This window comes from Anolis carolinensis, chromosome 4, assembly GCF_035594765.1.
Source record: "Anolis carolinensis isolate JA03-04 chromosome 4, rAnoCar3.1.pri, whole genome shotgun sequence".
NCBI classification, from domain to species: domain Eukaryota; kingdom Metazoa; phylum Chordata; class Lepidosauria; order Squamata; family Dactyloidae; genus Anolis; species Anolis carolinensis.
Window position 1 is genome coordinate 144,193,080 of NC_085844.1, and position 22,504 is coordinate 144,215,583.

Consider the following 22,504-nt stretch of genomic DNA (forward strand, 5'->3'; position numbering starts at 1 on the left):
GGGGTCCGGGTTGCTGGCTGGCTGCCGCCTCAGCTGCTCCTGCGCTCGCTGTGGGCCAGCCCTCTTGACGGGATGCCGCCTCGCGGGGGGATGCTGCTTCTGCTGCTGCGCTCTCCGCGTTTGCTTCCAAGCCCCTCAGTCTGAAGGCGAGGCGCCGGCGAGAGGAGGCAGCCAGCAACCCCAGCGCCCCGGGACTTCGGCGCCCTTTTTTTTCCCCCTCCTCACGATTCCACTGCTTCTCTTTCGGAGTCCGGCGCTCCTCATGGACCAGTGAAGGCAGCTTGGGGTCTTGAAGGGAGCCCAGAGCGGGGAGGGGGGCGGAACAGCCCGGAGGCGGCGGCGAAGAAGAGGGGGCGAGCGGTGGGTCGGACGGAGCCATGGAGACGACGACGAGGCGGCGGTGGTCCCCGAGGTGGAAGACGAAGCGGTGGCCGCTCCTCCTGGCTTGGGGCGCGCTGCTCGTGCTCCAGGCGCAGCAGGTCCGAGGAGGTAAGGCGCCGGGAAGGGGGTCCGAGCCCTCCCGCTTTCCCACTCCTTCCTCCCCTAATCCCTCCAGAGCACTCTGCACGCGCTCTGGAGATCTCTTTTGCTCTCAGAGCGTCTTTCTCTGACTTTCTCCGTGGGATCCTCCGAGTCGTAGTTTGGGGAGAGAAGGCGAAAGATGCCGTGTCCAAGACTTTCATGGCCGGCATCACTGGGCTGCTGTGAGTTTCCCGGGCTGCATGGCCGTGTTCCAGAAGCATTCTCTCCTGACGTTTCGCCCACATCTATGGCAGGCGTCCTCAGAGGTTGTGGGGTATAGCATACTTCTGGAATATGGCCACATAGCCCGGAAAACACACAACAACCCATTCCAGAAGAGTTTCATAGGGCAGTAAGCAGCCAGACCTTGAAGCTGCAAGGCTATTCAATGCTAATCAAGGTGGCCAATTGAAACATTCACACCTGCCCCAAACAGACAAGAGTTCTTTCACCTACCCTGGACTTTCCACAGATACATAAACCCCACTGGCCCAGTTTCCAACAGACCTCACAACCTCTGAGCATGCCTGCCACAGATGTGGGTGCAACGTCAGGAGAGAATGCTTCTGGAACATGGTCATATAGCACAGAAAACTCACAGCAACCCAGTGGTTCTGGACATGAAAGCCTTCGACAACACATCAAGTGTTTTGTTTTCTCCTATTGTAAGCCGCTCCATGCAGTTATGCCGGCCACATGACCTTGGAGGCGTCTAAGGACAACGCCAGCTCTTCGATTTAGAAATGGAGATGAGCACTAATCCCCAGAGTTGGACACAACTAGACTTAATGTCAGGGGAAAACCTTTACCTTTACCTAAGCCGCCTCAGGTCCCTTTGGGGAGAGGGGGGCAAGATATAAATAAATAAAGAACACTCACAGCAACCTTGTGAAGCTACAATTCCCAGGATCCCATAGCCACGACCTTTGGCTTTTCAAGGAGTGTCAAGCTGCATCCATCCCGTTTATATATCTGTGGAATGCCCAGGGTGGGAGAAAGAACTCTTTTCTGCTTGAGCCCAGTGTGGATGTTGCAACTGGCCATATTGATTAGCATTGAATAGCATTGCAGCTTCAAGATCTGGCTGCTTACTGCCTTATAAAACTCTCTACAATCTTTCTACAGGGATGTAATAAGAACAAGAAAGCTTTATTTGTATCCCGCCCCCTCTCCCGAAAGAGACTGGGGCGGCTTACAACAGGAGAAAACAATACACTTGAAGTATTGTCTTGATGTGTTGTCAAAGGCTTTCATGGGCGGAATCACTGGGTTGCTGTGAATTTTCCAGGCTGTGTGGCCATGTTCCAGAAGTATTCTCTCCTGATGTTTCGCCCACATCTATGGCAGGCATCCTTAGAGGTTGTGAGGTCTGTTGGAAACTAGACCAGTGGGGTTTATATATCTGTGGAAAGTCCAGGGTGGGAGAAATAACTCTTGTCTGCTTGAGGCAGGTGTGAATGGTGCAGTTGGCCAACTTGATTAGCATTGAATAGCCCTGCAGCTTCAAAGCCTGGCTGCTTACTGCCTGGGGGAATCCTTTGTTGGGAGGTGTTAGCTGGCCCTGGGTAAATATATTTATTTATTGTGTCAAAACGAACCAAGGGTACAGTTGTAATGTATTTTAAAAAACAAAGTTTTAAAAAATTGGCATGATACTAAATGTCCTTTGACCAGAAGCTGGCCCCTTGGAGTGCCTCTGGTATTGCTATAAGAAGGTCCTCCACTGTGCGTGTGGCAGGGCTTAGACTGCATTGTAGTAGGTGGTCGGTGGTTTGCTCTTCTGCACACTTGCACACTTCTCCACTTTGTGGACCCATTTCATAAGGTCGGCTCTGCATCTGATGGTGACAGAACACAGTCTGTTCAGTGTCTTCAGAGAACAGAGGAAATCCAGACATCAGTCAATCAGGGCCAGCTAACACCGTCCAACAAAGGATTCCCCCAGGCAGGAAGTAGCCAGACCTTGAAGCTGAATGGCTATTCAGTGCTAATCAAGGTGGCCAATTGAAACATTCACACCTGCCTCAATACTTCTTTCTCTCACCCTGGACATTCCACAGATATATAAACCCCACTTGCTTAGTTTCCAACAGACCTCACAACTTCTGAGGATGCCTGCCATAGATGCATGTGAAACGTCAGGAATGAATGCTTCTGGAACATGGCCATACAGCCCTAAGTGCATAAAGACTCCTATGCCTTGACCATTCGTTTCCTCCACATTGTGGGGATTGCTTTTGAGTAAAACCCAGCCCCAGAGATCCAGGATCTGGGAGTGGGAAGCTGCCTCCTTCCTCTCCTTTCTCCCCTAAAAGTGCCAGCGAGCAAAGCGAGGAGTGGGCAGAGGCTGAACTTTGGGAAACAAAGCCACTTTTCTTTGTGGGGCCGGACTACTTTTTGAGGAAGGGGGAGGGAGAAGGGTACTGCGAATTCTCCCCATGCCACTCTCATCCCTTGAACTGGATCAGATTCCCCTGGTCCAAAAGGGGCATTCAAGAGGGAACTATGTGTGGATGTCAATAGGACTTTGTCAAGCATTACCTTTTTTCCCAAGAGATGAGCAAAACACACAAAAAAGTCAGATCTGCTCCTTAGGTGGTTGAAAACTTTATTTGTGGTGACAAAATGACATGAAAGGAAGTGGATCTCGTTTAGGGAAGTGGGTCTCTTTTTGGACAGATAGAGAGGGTGACAGGTTTCCTTGCCACAGAGATCTTCAGTAAGGCTTTCTGTGTGTGGAATAGACTCCTGCAGGTTCTCTATCCAGAGCAGTAGCTGTTCCTTTATTCTACCACTTTACACCTTGGGTTTGCCCCGCATCCCTTCTAAGCAAAAGGGAGATGTAGTACACCCCCTCCCCTCCGAGTAAGCTCAGCTTACGTGGCAAGGCTGTGGCAGCCTGAGAGGAGGGCTCTCCTCATTTTCTCCTCCCACTTAGGTGCATCTTTGGCCAGGCGGAGGAGGGAATGGTCCCTTAGGTGTCTGTGGGCACATGTGTTAGCAAGGTGCAGTCCCTTCCAGGAGGGAGACCAAATGAAGGCTTTCCCCTTCAAAATAAGAACTCTCCCCATCCAAATGAAATGTCCCTTCAGTATTTAATATTCCAGAGAGTGAGGTTTTGAAAACTTCTGTATTTGCCATCTTCATTTCCCCTAGATTGCCCTGCATGCCTCTTTTCTTTGGATGCCTGCTGTGCTTCAGCTCGAGTATTAAGTTTCTGCAAGGCTGGAAATTTGGGGAGTGAAGGAAAACATAATTAGGGGAAGACAACACTCTTATTCTCCCCCTTAGCTAGCCCTCTTGACGCTCTCTTCTCCAAAGATAAACTTTTTAAAGGAGTTGCTTTGAGTTTTCTGGACTGTATGGCCATGTTCCAGAAGCATTCTCTCCTGACGATTTCCCCACATCTATGGCAGGCATCCTCAGAGGTTGTAAAGTTTGTTGGAAACTAGTCAAGTGGGGTTTATATATCTGTGGAAGGTCCAGAGTGGGAGCAAGAACTCTTGTCTCTTGGAAGCAAGTATGAATGTTGCAGTTGATCACCTTGATTAGCACTGAATAATCTTCCAGTGTCAAAGCTTGGCGGGTTCCTGCCTGGGGAATTTATTTATTTATTTACTGTACTCCTTGTTTACTTTATTTATTTATTTATTTACTTTATCCTTTGTTCGGAGGTGTTAACTGGCCCTGATTGTTTCTTGCCTGGAATTCCCCTGTTTTTGAGTGTTCTTTATGTAATGTCCAGATTTTAGAGGTTTTTTTTAAAAAAATAATAATAATACTGGTAGCCAGATTGTGTTCATTTTTGTGGTTTCCTCCTTTCTGTTGAAATTGTCCACATGCTTGTGGATTTCAATGGCTTCTCTGTGCAGCCTGACATGATAGTTGTTAGAGTGGCCCAGCATTTTTGTGTTCTCAAATAATATGCTGTGTCCAGGTTGGTTCATCGACTGCTCTGCTATGTCTGAAATATCAGGAGAGAATGCTTCTGGAACATGGGCATACAGCTCGGAAAACTCACAGCAACCTAGTGATTCCAGCCATGAAAGCCTTCTACAACACATTTTCAAAGGAACTTCGTTGAAGAAGGATAGGGGCTTAGCTAGGAAGGAGTTTATAAGAGGGAATGTCTTCTTTTTGCACATCCAGCAGTCAGCCCGTGCACATAGTCACCTATAGTAGAATAGATTGTGAGTTGTCCTCCAACAGACATCTGGGGAGTCATTGTGTTAGAAGCACCCCCTAGTTTGCCACCTCAAAGAGACAGACTAGTTTGCATCTTGTGGGGCTCCCCTCTCTGTTAGTTCTTGAAGGAAAATGGTTTCTAGTGTGACTTGGCTGTGTGTATAGTTTCCTTTCTCCAAGGAGTGGCACACTGACCTTCTTCCTTGGGAACTTATCACAAACCTGTTGAAGCAATTGGGTGTTGTGTGTGTTTTGACCCACCTTGCGGTGTTTGCATCCTTAAGGGTTGGTTTCAAGGAAATCTCTGTTATTACAACTTTCTTTTCTCTTTGGAAGCAGCTCTTGGTTTTGAGAGTCAGCAGGTTGGGTTTCCAGTCTGAATTTCCCATAGTCATGTTCGGAGACCCAAAGGTGTGCTTGCTCTCACTCTGATAGAGAGCTCCCTTTCAGCCTCTGGGTTCCTGATCACCTCTTGGACTTGCATGTCAGTCACACCCGTCTGTCTCTCTGCCCCCTGCTGGTTCCATTTGAAACCGAGATAGAGGAAAAACCTTCCGAATCTCCTAACTTCATTCTTCTGAGAGCCAAGAGGGCATGTGAACCATGGCCATGACCTGACTTCATGCTAAGTGAAGCCATTTAAGGAGGGATTCTGTGCAGATGACCAACATGGCTACTGTTTCCTTCACTTCCTGTTTCTTTCTTTCTTTGTATGTGGTTTTGAGGCTTGTCTTTTCTGGCTATCACTGTTGTCCTATACTAGAAAGTGAGAGTGTGCTGGATGTGTGAGGATTGTCTCCAACCGAATGCAAGTCCATTGGGAAGCATGTGTTGGGGGTTGTTTCCAACAGAATCAAAGTTGCTTTCTCCAAATGCTGCCCAGGTGACTGAAAATATGTTGGCACATTTTTGCCACATGGTGCCAATCGTTCAAAAGTTGTGATCCTCTTAGGTATTTCAGCCTTGGAAGAATGTCCTCTTGGAACATGGACTGACATCCAAGTAGAGAATTCTGATGTCATACAAAGATCTGACGATTTTGACAAATTCTGAATCCCATTCCCACAAACATGTTTGTCCTTATGGAACACAACCCCCCTCCTTTCTGTTGATTGTTTTTCTCTCTTAGAAAAGAGATTTTCTGAATTGTAGACAGTGTAACTAAGTTTCATCCAGTCCACTGTCTTCCAGATGTTTAGGCTACAGCACTAATCTGATGGGAGTTGCAATGCAACCCAGCTGGAGAACACCACACTGGAGAGGATATGTAGTTACCCGTTTTAGTGGACATTGAATCTTCTAAAGGCGTGGGTTGGCAGTTACTTATTTGTACGTGTGTTCCTTTGTTGTTATTAAGCCCTCAAAGATATAAATAAGATCAGAAACCTTGATTATCCAAGCAAAGCAGAGGATTAAAAACAAACTTTACAGTACAATCCCTGTGTCTGTGAGGGACACATTCCTGGACTTTGCATGGATAAATGAAACCATGGATAATAGTGAACACTGTTGAAATAAAGGACCTTTAGCTCATGAATGCCATAGAGTTGCACTGGAGGATCTATTAAATGCCTAGAGGGGATACATTTCACTCCTATGGAAGCAGTGGTCATACTATAAACACTTTTAAACCAATGACAACCTCTGGAGTGTGTAAATATCATTCCTTCTAAGAAACACCTGTAATCTTACACATCATTTCATGTTATGATTTCTGAGCAATCACCCATAAGATTATACTGTCGACTTGCACTCCAATTCTATGCACCTTTAGAGAAAACAGGTCCTCTGTGTCTTGTGAGGTAAATTTAAATAATGTGTACATATGATTGCAACCTCAGTGCAGTTTAGAAAGGCTACTGCAGCATTCAAACTTTCCTTTTGAATTTTAATAATAAGAGGGTTGATATTCATTATGAATCCCTGGAAGGAATACAGTAGTCCAATTTCATTTCTCAGAATGCTCCAACAACCAATTCCATGCTTCTTTGCTCTTTAGCTACAAAATACCTCTCTCATCCACTCTCCTCAACAACCTTTACGTTTTTATGTCAGTGCAAATATATTTGAATATCTAAGATTTTCTTTTATCTAATCCACACTCACCATACCGGCATTGATGCTCAATGTGAACAATTAGATACAATTTGGACAGGTTCTTTCGTGTTAACTGCGTTAATGTCTCTACATTGAGGCACTGAATGATAAAGCTAGCAGCACCATACAGCAGTGGTTCTTAACCTGGGGTCCCCAGATGTTTCTGGCCTAAAACTCACAGAAATCCCAGTCAGTTTACCAGCTGTTAGAATTTCTGGGAGTTGAAGGCCAGACTCATCTAGGGGCCCCAGGTTGAGAACCATTGCCATACAGTATATCCAGTGAATACTCTAAAATCACATTTTTGGGCAAATGGACTCTGATTAATTTATCCTGACTGTATGCATTCTGATTCAAATTATTTTTCCACATTAAAAATAAAGATATGTAAACTGATTCAAATACTAGCCAAATCTGTTTAACTTTACCTACGTATGTGCTTATAAGAACAAGCAATATAAATATAATTCAAGAAATTTAAAGGAAGGTTATAACTAGCCAATGGCCTGATCACTTAGTCTGAGTTAAAGGCTTCATCAGGCGACAAATCAGAAGAGCTTTTGTGAATTAGAAGAAAGTTGGATCTTTTTTTTTTTTTGCCGCACTTCTCCCCACCTTTTTTTGCTACTGACATGGTAAACCAATGACTGTCCTAAGGATACATGAGGAGACAGTTCAGGGAAAAATTATGGGCTAGCAATGTCTGTGGACTGATTTGCAAGTCTAATGAAAAGAAAACACCTTTAAAAATCAACAACGGAATTCGTTGTGCTTCTCAGGCTCCATTTGAAGCCAGTCAGACTTCTGAAATGTATAAAAAAAGAGGCCTACTTTTCTTGGCTGGGTATTTCTAAATATGCCCATTTTTTAACTTAAGCTATGTAGCTATTTGCAGAAACCACAAAATGGAAACACAAGACCCCAATTGTATGAAAATTGGAATAGAATTTCTACACTATTTTTATAATGAAATCAGAAACATTTCAGACCCCTCTTTTTTGTGTTAGTCACTGAAAGCTATTCCATGTCAAAGCAATGTGAATCTTTAAAGGCTGCTGATTTACAAAGTTCACACAGATATTTGAGCATCCTTGATCTTAACAGATAGGCCAAGCAGTCCTATAAATTAATACCATTGGTTTCAGTAAATGTTCTGATGTCATATCTACAACTCTGTTTTGTGGTTAATGCACTGTGTGTAATATGGTACTCACTTGCCAGTAGTGACTGATGTGGCCAAATTCAAAAGCATTCTTGGCTCTTTCATTGTTATATAGTTGTAGAGAAGGGAAAAGTTCTCTACTGGTAGTTTGCACAACAAACTGGTTGTTGTGTTCCTTCAAGTCTTTTCTAATTTAAGGCAATCTTATCAGGGGGTTTTATTGGCAAATTTTGTTAAGAGAGGTTGCCTTTGCCTTCTTCTGAGGTTGATAGAATGTGGTTTGCCTAAGGTTGCCCAGTGGGTTTCCACAGATGAGCTAGGAAGGAAGTAAGTAAGGGGATTGGAACTAACTTTGGATGGCTCCAAAGTGTAAATCTTGTTTTGAGTCCCAGGGATCAGCAGGTGAGATGATCACATCTCTCTCCACGTATGCTCTGACTCTGGCAGTAGAAAACAGCAAGAACCCTGTCTCATAGTTTTGCTATTAAAATTCAGCATTTCTGCAGTAGACCTGTGGCTAAACACTGACTTTTTCCCTGCTCAGCCTTGGCAGCTGACACAGAAATATGCTTGGTATGTTGTGTAGGTCGTGCAGTTCTTTACTTGTCCTTTACCAAGGAGGCTTGAGAAAGACCCCTGAAAGCAAGGAGAGATGTCTTTTCCTCCCTCTCCCAGACACCAAGTCCTATTGGACTTGATTATTATATTTTTCAGATGATTAATAAACTTTCCTCTCCATTTAGACAGAAGGTCTTGTGCAATATTTGCAATGATAGTGTCTGTGATGTGTATACTAAAGGGTGGGAGAGGAAAAGAGAAAATTCTCTTAATCCATAAATATTTCTTTCTTGTTTGATGTTTTCCAGTAAAGTAGATGCTTTGGTTTAAAAGTGAACTCTTTGAGGTATTTTACAAAGGGAGGGCTCTGCAGTTGAGACCATACGCAGTTAATACCCAGGCCTGCTAGAGTGGTTGACATACTTTTGTTATAAGTATGCCGAGCTGTCATTCTGAAACATGGGTCTCCAGATGTCAGATTTCAACTGGTTGGTGCTTCTGAGAGTTGAAGTCTAACTGTAAATCCATGCTGAGGAACCATTGATTTAAATAATACTGTACAGCATCACTCAGTGGGTTTCATTGGCTAAGTGAGGATTCAGTCCGTGGTTTCCCAGCATCTTTGCCTAAAACTAAAGCCAGTATACCAAACTGGCTGTGTACTAGATATACTTGCTTCAAAAGAAAAAGAGGAAAGGAAAAAAATAGAAATATCAACTCAGCATACTTCAAGACCAAGAAGTTTATATAGACATAGGCAATAGATCCTTTGTGATTCTAGAAGCTAAGCAAGGTTAGTCCTGGTTAGCACTTGGATGGAGGACAGCCAACACATACCAGATACTTTAGGCTATATTTCAGAGGAAGGATCTGGCAAAACTACCTTGGAAGATTTCTTTAAAAACGTATAAAATTAATGGAGTTACTATAAGATGGCAGGAGAATTAGATACACATATACACACATCATGTCTTGATAATACTGAAGTTCCTATGAGCTTTTTTTTTAGTAAATCATAGTCAATATTCTTAAGATAAATCCCTTTTGGAAGGGACCATACTCAGAACATAATGGCATGATTTACTGCGTGAAGACTGCATGTTCAATCCTTGGTAGCAGTTTAAAAACACACGGTAACTGGTCGTTTAATAAGGAGGCATTTTCAGCCTGAGAATATGAAGAACCACAGACAGACCAAGTAGGCAGTATTAGGGTTAGTGCAGTGGTTCTCAACCTGGGGTCCCCAGATGTTTTTGGCCTTCAACTCCCAGTAATCCTAACAGCTGGTAAACTGGCTCCCCAAGTTGGTCCTATATGCCAAAAAAAAAGGAAAAGAAAGTGGGAGTAATAACAGTGAGGAAGGTGAGTGCTCTGTACCAAAAGAACTACGACATTATTGCTGGAAGGGAAATGATACTTCAAACACATTGCAGGAATTATGTTTCTTTTGTTTTGTTTTCTGCAGTCCAAAACAGTAGGGTTTCAATCTGCCAGCATAATTTAAAGCTTTTTTCTTTTCTTTTCTCAGCCTAGTTCTCAGCTTTCTTTAGTAGGAAATCCTTTCACTATTTGTTAATTTTTGTTGTCTGGCTATTTGAGGATACAAATAAACTAAATGGAATGCAGAAGCTCTGTCTCATGCTTTTGAGAAAGAAATTAGATTCCTCCAAAACTGGAAGAATGAAAGTAAAAAGAGTAGTGGGGGTGGGGGGGGGGAGAGAAAACAATAATATAAAGGGGGGGGGGAGTACCTACTATTTATTATCTCTGCACTAACATTAGACTTCATCATATGCAAGTTTTGCTCCTTTTCTATCCATTTCTACACACTTCAAAGACAGCCTCCCACTGAGCCCATCATGCAACACAGGACTGCTTCCTGTGAATGCTCGTGGGACTGTCTCTGCAGCATATAGATATAGGAGGATTTCAAAGACTGGCAAAAATTGACTCTAATATTTTCCCTGTGCATAGAAATGCTTAAATACAGGTATTTTTCCTTGTGATGGGAAGTGGTGGAATTGTTCAATTATTTTGTGATGCTTCACTATGGGTGTTCAAGTGGGCAGTCTGCTAATGCTCCTTTTGTTTCCATTAGTGATATAAAGATGGTGTCTGTCCCACTGAAAGAAGTGTTTTTAAAAGTGTGCCTGTCTCCTTTAGTTTAGGGGCTCCAGGGGAAAGAGCACATGAAAACTGGTGTTTTAAAAAGTGTCCTGATATTCTTGAAATGAGTTGCTGTGAGTTTTCCAGGCTGTATGGTCATGTTCCAGAAGCATTCTCTCCTGACGTTTCCCCCACATCTATGGCAGGCATCCTCTGAGGTTGTGAGGTATATTGAAATGGTTGAAATGGTTGAGCTAGAAATGGGAGGAGGTGCTCCTATGTGATGACTGTGAGTAAATTCTCCATCTTCTTCAAAGACTGAGCCCTCTGAAACGCCATGCAAAGAAGTCAATTTCACCCACTTTCACCCCTTGTTGGATGAAGTCCATAGAAAAAACACATTACCAGTAATCATAATGATAGTATCAGGTTCTTTTAGCTGAACATTTGCAAACTGGACAAGCTAATAGAAAAATCACGAACCTTATTTACATTCTGGCAGGAGAGAGCAGTTGTTGAGTTCTTTCGGTGCATGGATACTCATGGATAATTTTTAAATAAATAAATATCTTGTATATTCTGGACTGAAATCCCAATGTATGCCAAAACGGTAGTGCCATCAGCATGAGAAATGTGAGTTTACTTGTTTAGTGCTAGTTCTTGAGGTATGAAACCTGCAAGGAATAGGGCCATTTGTTGTTTTGAACTACAGTATATTCATTTAGAGGTGAATCTGGATTCATTGCTGGACTCAAAGATGAAGGAGTCAGCACTGAGCCTGGAAACAAACTGGGAAATCATGTGCTCATCTCTTCCTCCCTTCGCTCTCTTGAAAATTGTGCTTCTCTTTGGGCCTCATCGCACTTGGGCATTTGTCCACTTTAAATGCTATGACTGCCTTCTGCAGAATTCTGGGGTTTGTAGTTTAGGGAGGACCAAGGCTTCTCTGGATGAGCAGTTTAAAGGCCTCTCCCTAAACTACAAACCTCAGAGTTCTGCAGGAGACAGTCACAGCACTTAAAATTGATTACAGTGGATAAATGCTCAAGTGTGATGAGGCCAAGTCATGATGAGTAACAATTAGAAGAAGGAAGCACATTCACCCCATTGGGGAAAGAGGGCACAGAAATAAATTTTTTTTTATCTTAAGGACAGCCCAGAGGTCATCTATGGGCACTTCTACACTGACACTATAATCCAGCTTGGAACCGATTCAAAAGGAATCCGTTTCATTGCAGGATGATTATATTGATGTGTCTAAAACTGATTTGAAATCAGGAAGGTGATTACATTGAACAAAGAACCTGACTTCTAACTACTCAGGAGTTCCCTTTTCATTTCCTGAAGAGATGTGCATCAGTGCCATTAGTAACCTCAATAGGTGCCAAATGCTATTACTAAAAATGTAAAGCTGTGTTTGAATGTTCACATTTCTGAATACAGGATCAAAATCCACATATTACTAACTGCACACAGCACAAGTAATAAGGCAATTGTGCTCAGTAAAAAAACTGAAATGTAAGAACTGGAAGACCATGGCTCTTTCTTTTCCCTCTATATGTGTTCCAAATATTGAATTGCAAAACTGGAAACTTGATCAGCTTACATTTTTTATTTTAAAATGTGTCAAAGGCTTAAAAAAGGTGAAGTAGAGTTCTTCATAGTGGAAATTGGCATTGTATTAGTTGTCATAATAAAGCTAAGTTAGTTTGTTACTGAAGCAGCAGCAGCAATACAATTCTGTGATTCTTACTATGAACTCCAGTCCAGTGTGTCTGTAACTGTCCTATTTTGCTACACTGATAAATCTGATTTTGGGATTGAAGCATCACGCAGTTAAGAGTTTTGTGTGTTTGCATGACATTTTGCATCTGGGGTATCTTACCAAACCAAGGTGCTTAGTACCCAAGTAAGCCAAGGTACTTTAGCATGTGAAACAGAAAATTTCAAAAGCATCCGTTCTTTTTTCTGGAACTAAAAATACAGTTCTTACAAATTAAATCACTTGCCATACTCTGGATGTTCAAAAGGATCAATCAGTGTAGCTTTAATCACACTGCTAGAATCATGTAAGTCAAGAGAATTGTATCAAAAAAGCAGTGTTCAGGAAACATGTGTAGGCTATGAGTCACAATGTGAACACAGCTGGAATTAGTGACATATGCAAGTGTAAGTCCATATTATTTATTTCTTTGATTGTGGTAGTTGCTGTTTTCTTCCTATCACCAATCCCTAGCACACATAGTTTTGCTGTAAGGAAACAGAGGGGGATCAGAGAAGCATCTTTCTGTAGCCAGATGAAGACAGATGACATTGGAAACATAGCAAGACTAGAATTCTTTATCTGCAATGCCATAGAGCAAAATAGGGAGTCAGGTCATGATGGCAGGGGAATAATAATAATTATAATAATAATAATTTTATTTCTTACCCGCCTCTCCACCCGGCTTGAGGTGGGTTACAGCATTAATAAAACATAAACACATAATCATTTTAAAACACTCCGTAAAATACACATATTAAAACATACCTCCATAATATAGCTCTTCATGTAGAGCTCCTATGCTACACTCCACAGTGTTGGCCTTCAGCCTTTGCTTTCAATTTACAGTATGACTTAGGTATCAACATGGTTTCATCTATCCATCCCAAATAAATATGTCCTCTCTAGGCATTTTCTTGGTTGTCTAGTATGACTCTATGGTATTCTGGAAATCTTCATTTCAATAGGGTTTGTTGTTACCCACGGTTTTGAATATCCATGTGAAATCTGGGAGTTCATCCTCTGCAGATGTGGGAGTTGTACTATAGCCCACCTTCTGTTCCCAAAGCTTTGAGTTGGTTGTTAAAATATTTCACATTTTATTTTTATTTTTTTAAATATGAACACTCTCCCATTCGCCACTTGAGCATCTCTACAATAGCCATCAATGTGTAGCAGTGGTTCTGAAGATATTTTGTAGTTCTGTGCATTATCTTGCCAACAAAGAACAGGGGTAAATCTCTCAGTGACTTTCCTAAAAAGTGCAGAACCTTTAAAAAATTAAACAAAAGATCCCAAATTGTGATTTTTTAAATAAAAAACCCAACTCTTGTAACCTTTTCCAGGAGAGAGAAAACAGTTGAAACTGTTAGTTCTTATGTATAACTATGAAATAAATGATGATTTAGATCCGTCAGTTCTCTTCCCTCCCCCAATATTTTATCTAAGATTTAGTAATAGACCACTGGTTTTAGCCTTCTAGGAACTTAATACCCAAATACTTTTGCCACCCTCATATACACATGCCCACTGCTTTCCTGACTGTACCCTTTCATTTGGTTGAACTGTTTTTACCTCTGGGAGCCTTTTGCCTGTTGTGATCATGTTGCTACATTTCCACAGGCTCCTCAGTTGCTCTCCAGACTCCACTTTCTTGTGTCTAGGTCACAGGAAAAATGATACTTGCTCACTTGCACATTAATATTTGTTTCTTATTTTTAATGTGCTAAAAAAGAAACTAGTAAAAATAGTCTTCACTTCTATTCTCTGATTTGCCGCTTCCTTCAAAGGTTGTGGTTTGGAGACACTTGTGATCTTTAGTGTACAGTATAAGTAGCATATCTGCAAAATTTTGAGGATAACTTGGGAAGCAACTGAGTTATAACATAAAATTTCTGCATTGCCTATCCTCAGTCTTATTCCCTGTCTATGTTTCTTATTTAATTATGGCATATGCATCTTATTTGAAAAGAGTACATTGTGTTTCTTGCACTGCTGACCAATTCTTGTGTTACCATCTTTTCAGATACAATCTTGAAGAAAATGCATTCCAGGAGTTTTAACTTGGCAGTGTGGGAAATATCAATTTCAAAAAGATAAAGCTTCCATAAAAGAACATATAGTTGGTTTTGTATTTCAAAAAACCAAATCTTTTTGCAATAAAATGTATTAGCATATTCTATCTGGTGTGTTAGCATGTATTAGCTTTTCGAACAGCTTATCTAGAAACAAAATGTTTCTGAATGTGTTTGCAATACTTACAGCTATTCTTTAATTAAGCAGGACCAGATCAATAGATTAAATGTTCTGTTCAATGCCCTTAAATATTTGATGTTCTATTCTTTTTAAGGGAAATTGTTATTGCTACTTCCCTCATAAATCTCTTTCAACAGTATGGACTGTATTGCTATTAGGCAGAAAACACTATTTGCAATATGTAACTAATAGAAACCCTTCAGACTGGTAATTCCTTGGCCCAGAACATCCGGAATTTCAGTGCTGAAAAATGAAGTGATTCTTATCCCTCAGTTCTTCTCTGCCTTTAATCCAACACTTCTTTGCCTTGAATTCCTAGATCACAACTTCCATCCATTTGCTTGCCTGGTTAGCATGCTGATAATCTGGAAGTGACAGGAAGTTGGAAGGAACAAAGGTATCTTCCCTCCAACATATGTGGTGCATATGTTGTGGCTGTGGTGCAACTGACCTCTGAAGTCATGAAAATCAAAATTAGTTAAGATGGAACCTCATCTTCATTGGAAGGTGAACTCCTATGATCCTCTGAAACCTTGCAAAGAATGCATATTTTTAGCATCTTTTAAGAGCTGCTTTTCTCTTTCCAATAGATATGGAACCATTTTTTTCATTATCTCCAACTCCATTTAGGAAAGCAAAGTGAAGGAGAACTGGTCAGTTCCCATCACTGGCAGATGGTGACTTCTAAACACCTATTTTGGAGGGAAAGTTAAATTCTTGAGAATTTATATTAAAACCCAGAGAAGATACACTATTCCACCACCATAGGTACCATCAGTCACCTCTGTGGCATTACAGAACCATCAAACATCTTGAGAAGATCTGAATCATTTCAGCCTTTTAAAAGAAACTGATTTGGATCCAACCCAAAGATTTGGAGTCATTATTTCTAATCCTAGCAAAGTTCCTCCTCATTGCTGGGATATTCCATGTTGGGAATGAATATGACCCCCCCCCCCCACACACACACACACACATTAGTGTGTTTCTTGAGAGCTTTTGCATGTAACACAACTACATCCTGTCTTAAACTGTGAGGATGCTTTCTAGAACCAGTTTATAAAGACTCTTGCTTCTAATACATTTTATATTTTAGTCAGTTGTGAATTGTAATCGAAAGAAGTTTGAAAAGTAGACACAGCCGACTTTAAATGGGTGAAAGCAAGCTTAAAATGGGTGAAACCAAACAGCCAATTGGCAACTGAACAATCATGAAGCATTTAATCAGGTCTAATATTCAGGCTATGCTTAAAAACACCTGCTATCTCTTATTACCCAAAGGGTTTTACTATTTTGTTAGTTATTTTGGGGAAGGTGTTGTGTGTCAGCTGCACCAGCAAAGCCTCCACAAAAACTTGCCTTGATTGCAGATAATTCAGGAATGCTTTTAAAAGTGTGGTTTTGCACATGTCTACAGTTTTCCTCCCCTCAGATAGATGTAAGCATGCAAGGATATCATTTCTAGTGAAAGCTTGATATAGGAAAGCAAATATATTATGAGTTTTTTTTGGATAGTATCCTTATGAATGACAGCTGGGTCCTGTAATAGAACATAACAGGATTTACTGGGTCCTGTTTAGAAGTCCAATCGTACTGCTGTATTCTTATTCCTGAGATGATTGTCCTCATCATCAGTCAGAAGGTGTCCAGGGGTCAAATAGTAGGCTTAGTCCTCATTGGAGAAATTGAGACAGACAATTATCCTCAGCGTGTTGTCGAAGGCTTTCATGGCCAGGATCACAGGGTTGTTGTATGTTTTCCGGGCTGTATGGCCATGTTCTAGAAGTATTCTCTCCTGACATTTCGCCCACATCTATGGCAGGCATCCTCAGAGGTTGTGAGGTATGAAGAAACTAAGCCAATTATCCCCAGTTTTTAAAAGTCGGACTTTGTTATTTTTGATGACTACACACTGCAGGCTGAGGATAATGAGTAAAGCAACACTGAAGGTCTCAGTGTCGCATGCAAACACACTCTCCTGGCAACTCAACCCTATTTGTGTTGATGCATATATAGGTTCTGCTGAGTCTGATAGGCTGTCTCCCCAAGTTAGCATGCATGGGTTTGCAGATTTAGCCTGGAGGCCTCTGGGTTACTTTGCATTTGAAAGATGTTGTCTGAGAAGATATGCAATACTTCCATGTACAATTTTCCCCATGCCTCATTAGGGTAACTGGAAAATACTGATAGGTTCTGGGGCTGTGTCCAGGTCTTTTATAACTTTCATAACTGAGGAAAGAAGGGTATTTTACCTTCTGGGATGTCAAAGTTTGCTCCTTTCTCCAGCTGTGCTACATGACCCTGGCCACCTAATTGGCCACTGAGGTTCTCTCAGGAGCTGTCCAGTTTGTGCTGTTCAGCTGGTGAAAGGAGCAACCTCCAGCATAACTATGCAGGCAGAATGTTATGCTCCATCAAGTTTCTAACAGGTTCTGGGACTTGGGTTTCAATACTATGCCTATTTGGCTGTGAATAAGTCTTGTTAACCGCATGGATATTTTAATTCCAGATAAAATTATATAGGACTGTGTGTTCATTGTATACCTTTTTATAACAGAAACTCCAGATTAACATATTTAGAACTTTCCACAATGTAGTTCTGATGGCTTGATACTGGTATTCTAAATGTAAAGGGAAATATGCTGGCAACATAGATAATAATACTTGAACATTGTGCCGTCGCGCCTGGGGCTGTAAACTCTTAGTGAAAGAGGCATGGACGTGACATCTTTCCCCAGGGGATTGCTTCTTGCCCTCCTTTAGGGAAACTGGAACTCCCAAGGACCAAAACAGTGTAGTTAACTCAAAAACTGGGTTTATTCTTCACAAAGGGGGTAAAAGAAAATATACATTACAGTCTTTGGTTGTTTAAGTCCATGAAGCTTGTCCAGATCCCTCTTTCTCTGGCTGTGAATGCCGGAGCAAACTCAGCCTCAGTCCAATGACCTATATCTGAAGACAAGAGTCTTCCTCTGTTGCCAAAGGACTGATGTGAAGGCGCTTGAGACTCCTCAACGTTGTTCAGGTTGGCCCTGAACATGAAGTGTGAGTCCCAAGGGTAAGAACCTCAGAATTGGTGCTGAGAGGTAACTTTTGAAGGGCTTTTTGAGCCAAGCCTCTCTTTCACGTCCATCCGATAAGAGAACTTGCTGATGGAATGAAAAGGAGGAAACACAGTCCTACTCCAGGAAGAGGTGGAGCCAAAAAGTTTTGCTGAGTGAGCAATGTAACAGGTACAAACAACATTGATTGACAGATATAAATAACCAATCCAACTACATTTACAGGGTAAGGGCAAAATCAGGCATGATACAACAATTCAAATCTTGAAACTTATAGTTCCAACACATAGATGGCGCCACTCGCGCCGTCACAAACATATTTGATAATGCATTCTTTTATTCTTTGGAACTATTTGCTATAAGTTAATAAAGAAGATGATGAGGATCAGGATGATACTGGATTTGGGATGGGAAGCCCGTGGCCCTTTAGGTACTGTTGGACAGTAGAGTTTATTGTCAGCATAGACAGTGGTGAGAAATGCTGCAATTTAACTGTGTCTAGAAGGCCTTATGATTCCCTCCCCTTGGTTAAGCTTCAACTAAATTTAGTGTTACCCTTAACTAAAGAGCAGGCACAATGAAAACAACTGGGGCATTCATAAATGTCAGCTAGTAAATCCCTTTCATTTGAATTGTTCTACACTAGGGTTGGAGCCTCCAGTGTCACAGCAGGTTAAACTGCTGAGCTGCTGAACTTGCTGACCGAAAAGGTTGGCAGTTTGAATCTGTGGAACAGGGTGAGCTCCTGCTGTTAGCCCCAGCTTCTGCCAACCTAGCAGTTTGAAAACATTCAAGTGTAAGTAGATCAATAGGTACCGCTCCGGTGGGAAGGTAACAGCACTTTAAGCAGTTATGCCAGTCACATGACCTACGCACAACGCCAGCTCTCCGGCTTAGAAATGGAGATGAGCACCAACCCGCAGAGTCAGACATTATCAGACTATGTCAGGGGAAAACCTTTACCTTTACTCTAAGGTTGGATGTTTCTAATTAAATATTTGGTGTTTTTCCTTACCATCATTTATTTGTTATGCATCTCTCCTCACGGCTCAAGTTGGGGCACAACTCAGTTGAAATACATCACTATAAAATACATGCAGTAAAATACATATATTAAAATACACAGAAAATACATATATTAAAATACTTGATGCAAGGATTAAACTACAATACAAACACATATATTAAAGTACAAATAGAATGTAAATTTGAAATTAATAGTTTTAAATTGACTGGCATCTCTTTGAAACTTTACTTTCTTTGTTCATGTGGTTTTAACACTGATCCATTAATGGTCCTCATCCCTCTGCTGGTGAGTGCTGGTTGAACTGTAATAGATTATAACAGTGTTCACATTTGGACCTCCAGGTATCATTCAGGCAAGTAGACATCTCCATGCATTAAGCAAACGATCCTGGAGAAAGTCTGAAGGAGGGTTCAGGGACTCCTCACTCCATCATTTGCCATTTCATTCAGAGATGGCAGCTTGGTTAGAAGGGAAGATGTTCTGTCAAGATTTGAAGGTATAAATGATGGAGATAACAGGTCTATTTTTTCTTTAAAGGTTATGCATTTTGCAGTTGTAGTGAATGGAAAGTTGTAGGCTGCCATTTCCATTTCACAATACCTTTGGAGTAGCAACTTCTATCCTGCCCCATATATTTCTGAATTCATACTTTTTAACATTTTAAGATGGCAAGGTTATAGTCATTTGGAAGAAGCAGTGATTCAGGGAGAGGACACGATAATCTTACGTTGAGGGCAGACTGTCTCTAGGGTGCAGATCAGAGTTATGGGATCTCATCTTTGACCTACAGGATCTGAGAATGTACTGAATGTACTCTAAATTTTGAATGGTTTCTCCAAGCTTGATATTCCCACCATCCCCAAATAGCATTTTCACACTGGACAGGGATGGTGGGATTTTAGTACTGCATATCCAGAGCATGCCAAGTTAAGAGTGCTCAGGGCTTTATTCTAGGCTGGGCCTTGAATGCACCAGAAAATCTTTTAAAATTGCACAAGAAATTGCTTATGATGAGCAAGGTATCATTCAAGAAGGCTTCTCTACCCTTTATCAATCTTTCTTTCTAGCAACTCTAAAGAGTCTCTGAAAGTACTTCAGGGTTTCCTGGAAAAGAGTTTGAAACATTGCTGCCCTTGAAAGCTTAGTTTGTTTATTGTTTTATTTCTGAAATGTTATTTCCAGATGGAAGGAACTGCATAAAAATCTATGACGATTAAGCAGAACCTGGAACATGTGTCCTTAGAGCACTCACGAGGCTATATTAGATTTAACCACAAACTCTGCAGCTTTTGATATCAGCCTTCAGGCTCAGCTTGAGTGAATGGTTCCAGCTTTGCTGCCATGTGTTCCTGACAAAGGATATGCAGATTGATGAAATGCTAAACTAGAAGAAGGGAGGAGGGATAACAATCCATGGTAATTTTGATACCAGATCCAATGCAAGGGAGGAAAAATGTTTATACTCGTAAACAATTGAGTATTTTTTGGCTCCCTTAATGTCTTCATTTTCTTAAGCCAAGCATATGGATTCTCAGCAATAGTTTTCTCCATTCTAAAGTTCTTTTGAAAGTGTGTGAGGAAATTTTTCAGTTGCCTTTGGGTATGTCAGGACCCAGGCTGCAGAGCACCAATAACCATGCGCAGAGACCAGAATCTTATCTAATATCTTTATTAAAGGAATATATAAAGTCAATAAAAACAAGTGACGAATATAGTTCAGAAGTAGACCTTTCAGGAAAGCTCAAATATAGTCCAAGAAAACAATGTCCAATATGTGATATTAGAGACCAAAGTTATAATCCAATAACCGAAACACACACTTTGCCAAGCAAAGTGTGGGGAAATGACAGGGTCCTTTAATCCAATGGAGCTTGTCAACAAGGCTGGAAGCAAACTAGATTCTTGGCAACAAGGCTTGATACGTGGCAACAAGAGGCAAGAAACAAGGACAAGGTCCGTGGCGAGGTCCGTGGAAACAAGGAAACCTGGATGCAAGAACGAGGTCCGTGAAACAAGGCTTGGAACTTGGTCCTGGAGGCAAGGGACTGGAGTAGCGTAGTCCACACACAATCTCACTCCACAAGGTGACGAAATGACTCCGCAAGGATTTCTTTGCGGGTAAACACCTATATAGGATCTTGTTTTCCCGCCAAGGAACACTTTCCCTGGGAAACAAGAAACGAAACCCATACTGTGTCCAGATGCATGACTCCTTAAAATTTCCCAAGGGAAACAGGCTTAATCAGCTAATTGTCTGGCAGCAACCCTGGCGCTTCTGCGAATCGCCTCCTTAGCGCCTCTATCTCGATTATAATAATCCCGGCGAGAAAATGGGGGAGATTTCTGCTCAAGGCTTGTTTGGCTGACTTCTTGTGGGCAAACATCTTGCAGGTGCAAGGGCTCCAATTCTGGCTGAAACGGTGGGAAACCCAAGTTTTCCTCTTCATCTGCCACAATAGTACTAGGAACGGGACTACATGGCCCATGAGTCATCACAGGGTAACATGTTTAAAAGCTGTGTTCCCTGCTATGACAACCCTTACTCTTCATAGGGTTTGAACTTGGAGCAGTACCTGAAAGATAGAGCAAAGCTGATACAGGAGTAAATGTTAAGGGATTCCAAGACTTTTCCACTAGGATGACAACTTGTGGGTGATTGCTGAAAAAAATGAAAAATGGAAATAAAATACAAAAAACCAGAGAGGATACTGATGTGTATACATTTTCATGTGCTAATTTAAATGTTTAAATCAGGGCTGACCACAGTGCATCCTGCAGCCAATGAAAATTCCAAAATCCTTAGACTCCTTTCTCAAGAGTCACACATATTTGGGGGATTTTTTTTGCCCAGGATTGTCCAAGAACACCAAAGATGTACCCAAAAACAGTGGTTTGCGTCCCTCACCCCGGAACTCTCCAACCTTCCTTCTAATCCTCACTCACCACATAAAATCCCTGACAGAAAAGCATCCAAAATGGTGGTCAGACTTAATATAAGCACCTGCATAATACGGTGCAGGTTTGCTCTAGTGGCGTATTACGATAGTTTACCACAATTCAAATAGCAATTGAATTCATTATACCATTATGAAAAAGACAATCTGGACTATACCAACTCAGTTGTAGTCTCTTCACATTGGAATGTTTTCCAAGGGTAATTTAATCTAGATCATGGATTAAGAGTTCATAAATATAAATTAGTCTGGAAAAATGTTTCTGTTTCTTCCTGTTTATATTTCTGTTGCTTCCTTAAGATAGGGATTTTTAAATTTTTTATTTTAGGTATCGTGGTTTGTAGTGAAAATCGACTTAAATCTAAATGTAGTGTGGAAATCCTCTTGAAACCTTTGTGAAAGTTAAAATTGTACCATGGAACAAATGTTGGAACTATACTAGAAAGTTACTTTCTTTAATTTTGATGAGGATAAAGTTCAGTTGATATTTTTGGACCAGTAGCTCTCTTTCCTATGTGAATAAAAGAGGCTAGAACTATGTGCCACTCTGAGGAATACAAATGTGAAAATACTTCTTTCTTGGCTACTTTTTTACATTCTTTTATGTCATCTTTTCCAGCCTTTAAAACTGTCAAACTTCCCATGAACTCAAGCTGATACCTCCTTCTACTGTGAGAGAACTCTATTGTTGCCAGTACTAAGACTGGCCTTTCTCCCACCTAACCCTTGTGTTGTTCCAGAGGTTAGAAATAAATGGAAGATGAGAGATTGGATAGCATGCACTCATTCTAGAGTTCAAAACCCTATTATGCG

The 22,504-nt window shown here is 41.3% G+C and overlaps 1 protein-coding gene across 5 annotated transcripts in view; it reads left to right on the forward strand.

The window, feature by feature from the left end:
- The first annotated feature begins 36 nt into the window (after nt 1-36).
- Nucleotides 37-22,504, forward strand: part of col11a1 (collagen type XI alpha 1 chain) — a 314,486-nt gene continuing 292,018 nt past the window's right edge. For 4 of the 5 annotated variants that reach the window (XM_008109137.3, XM_016993104.2, XM_016993102.2 and 1 more), the window contains exon 1: nt 37-489. In XM_008109137.3, the coding sequence (XP_008107344.1) occupies nt 378-489 (112 nt within the window). In that variant the 5' untranslated portion in view covers nt 37-377. The remainder of the gene's footprint in view (nt 490-22,504) is intronic. The other variant, XM_016993103.2, reaches the window with a different exon arrangement.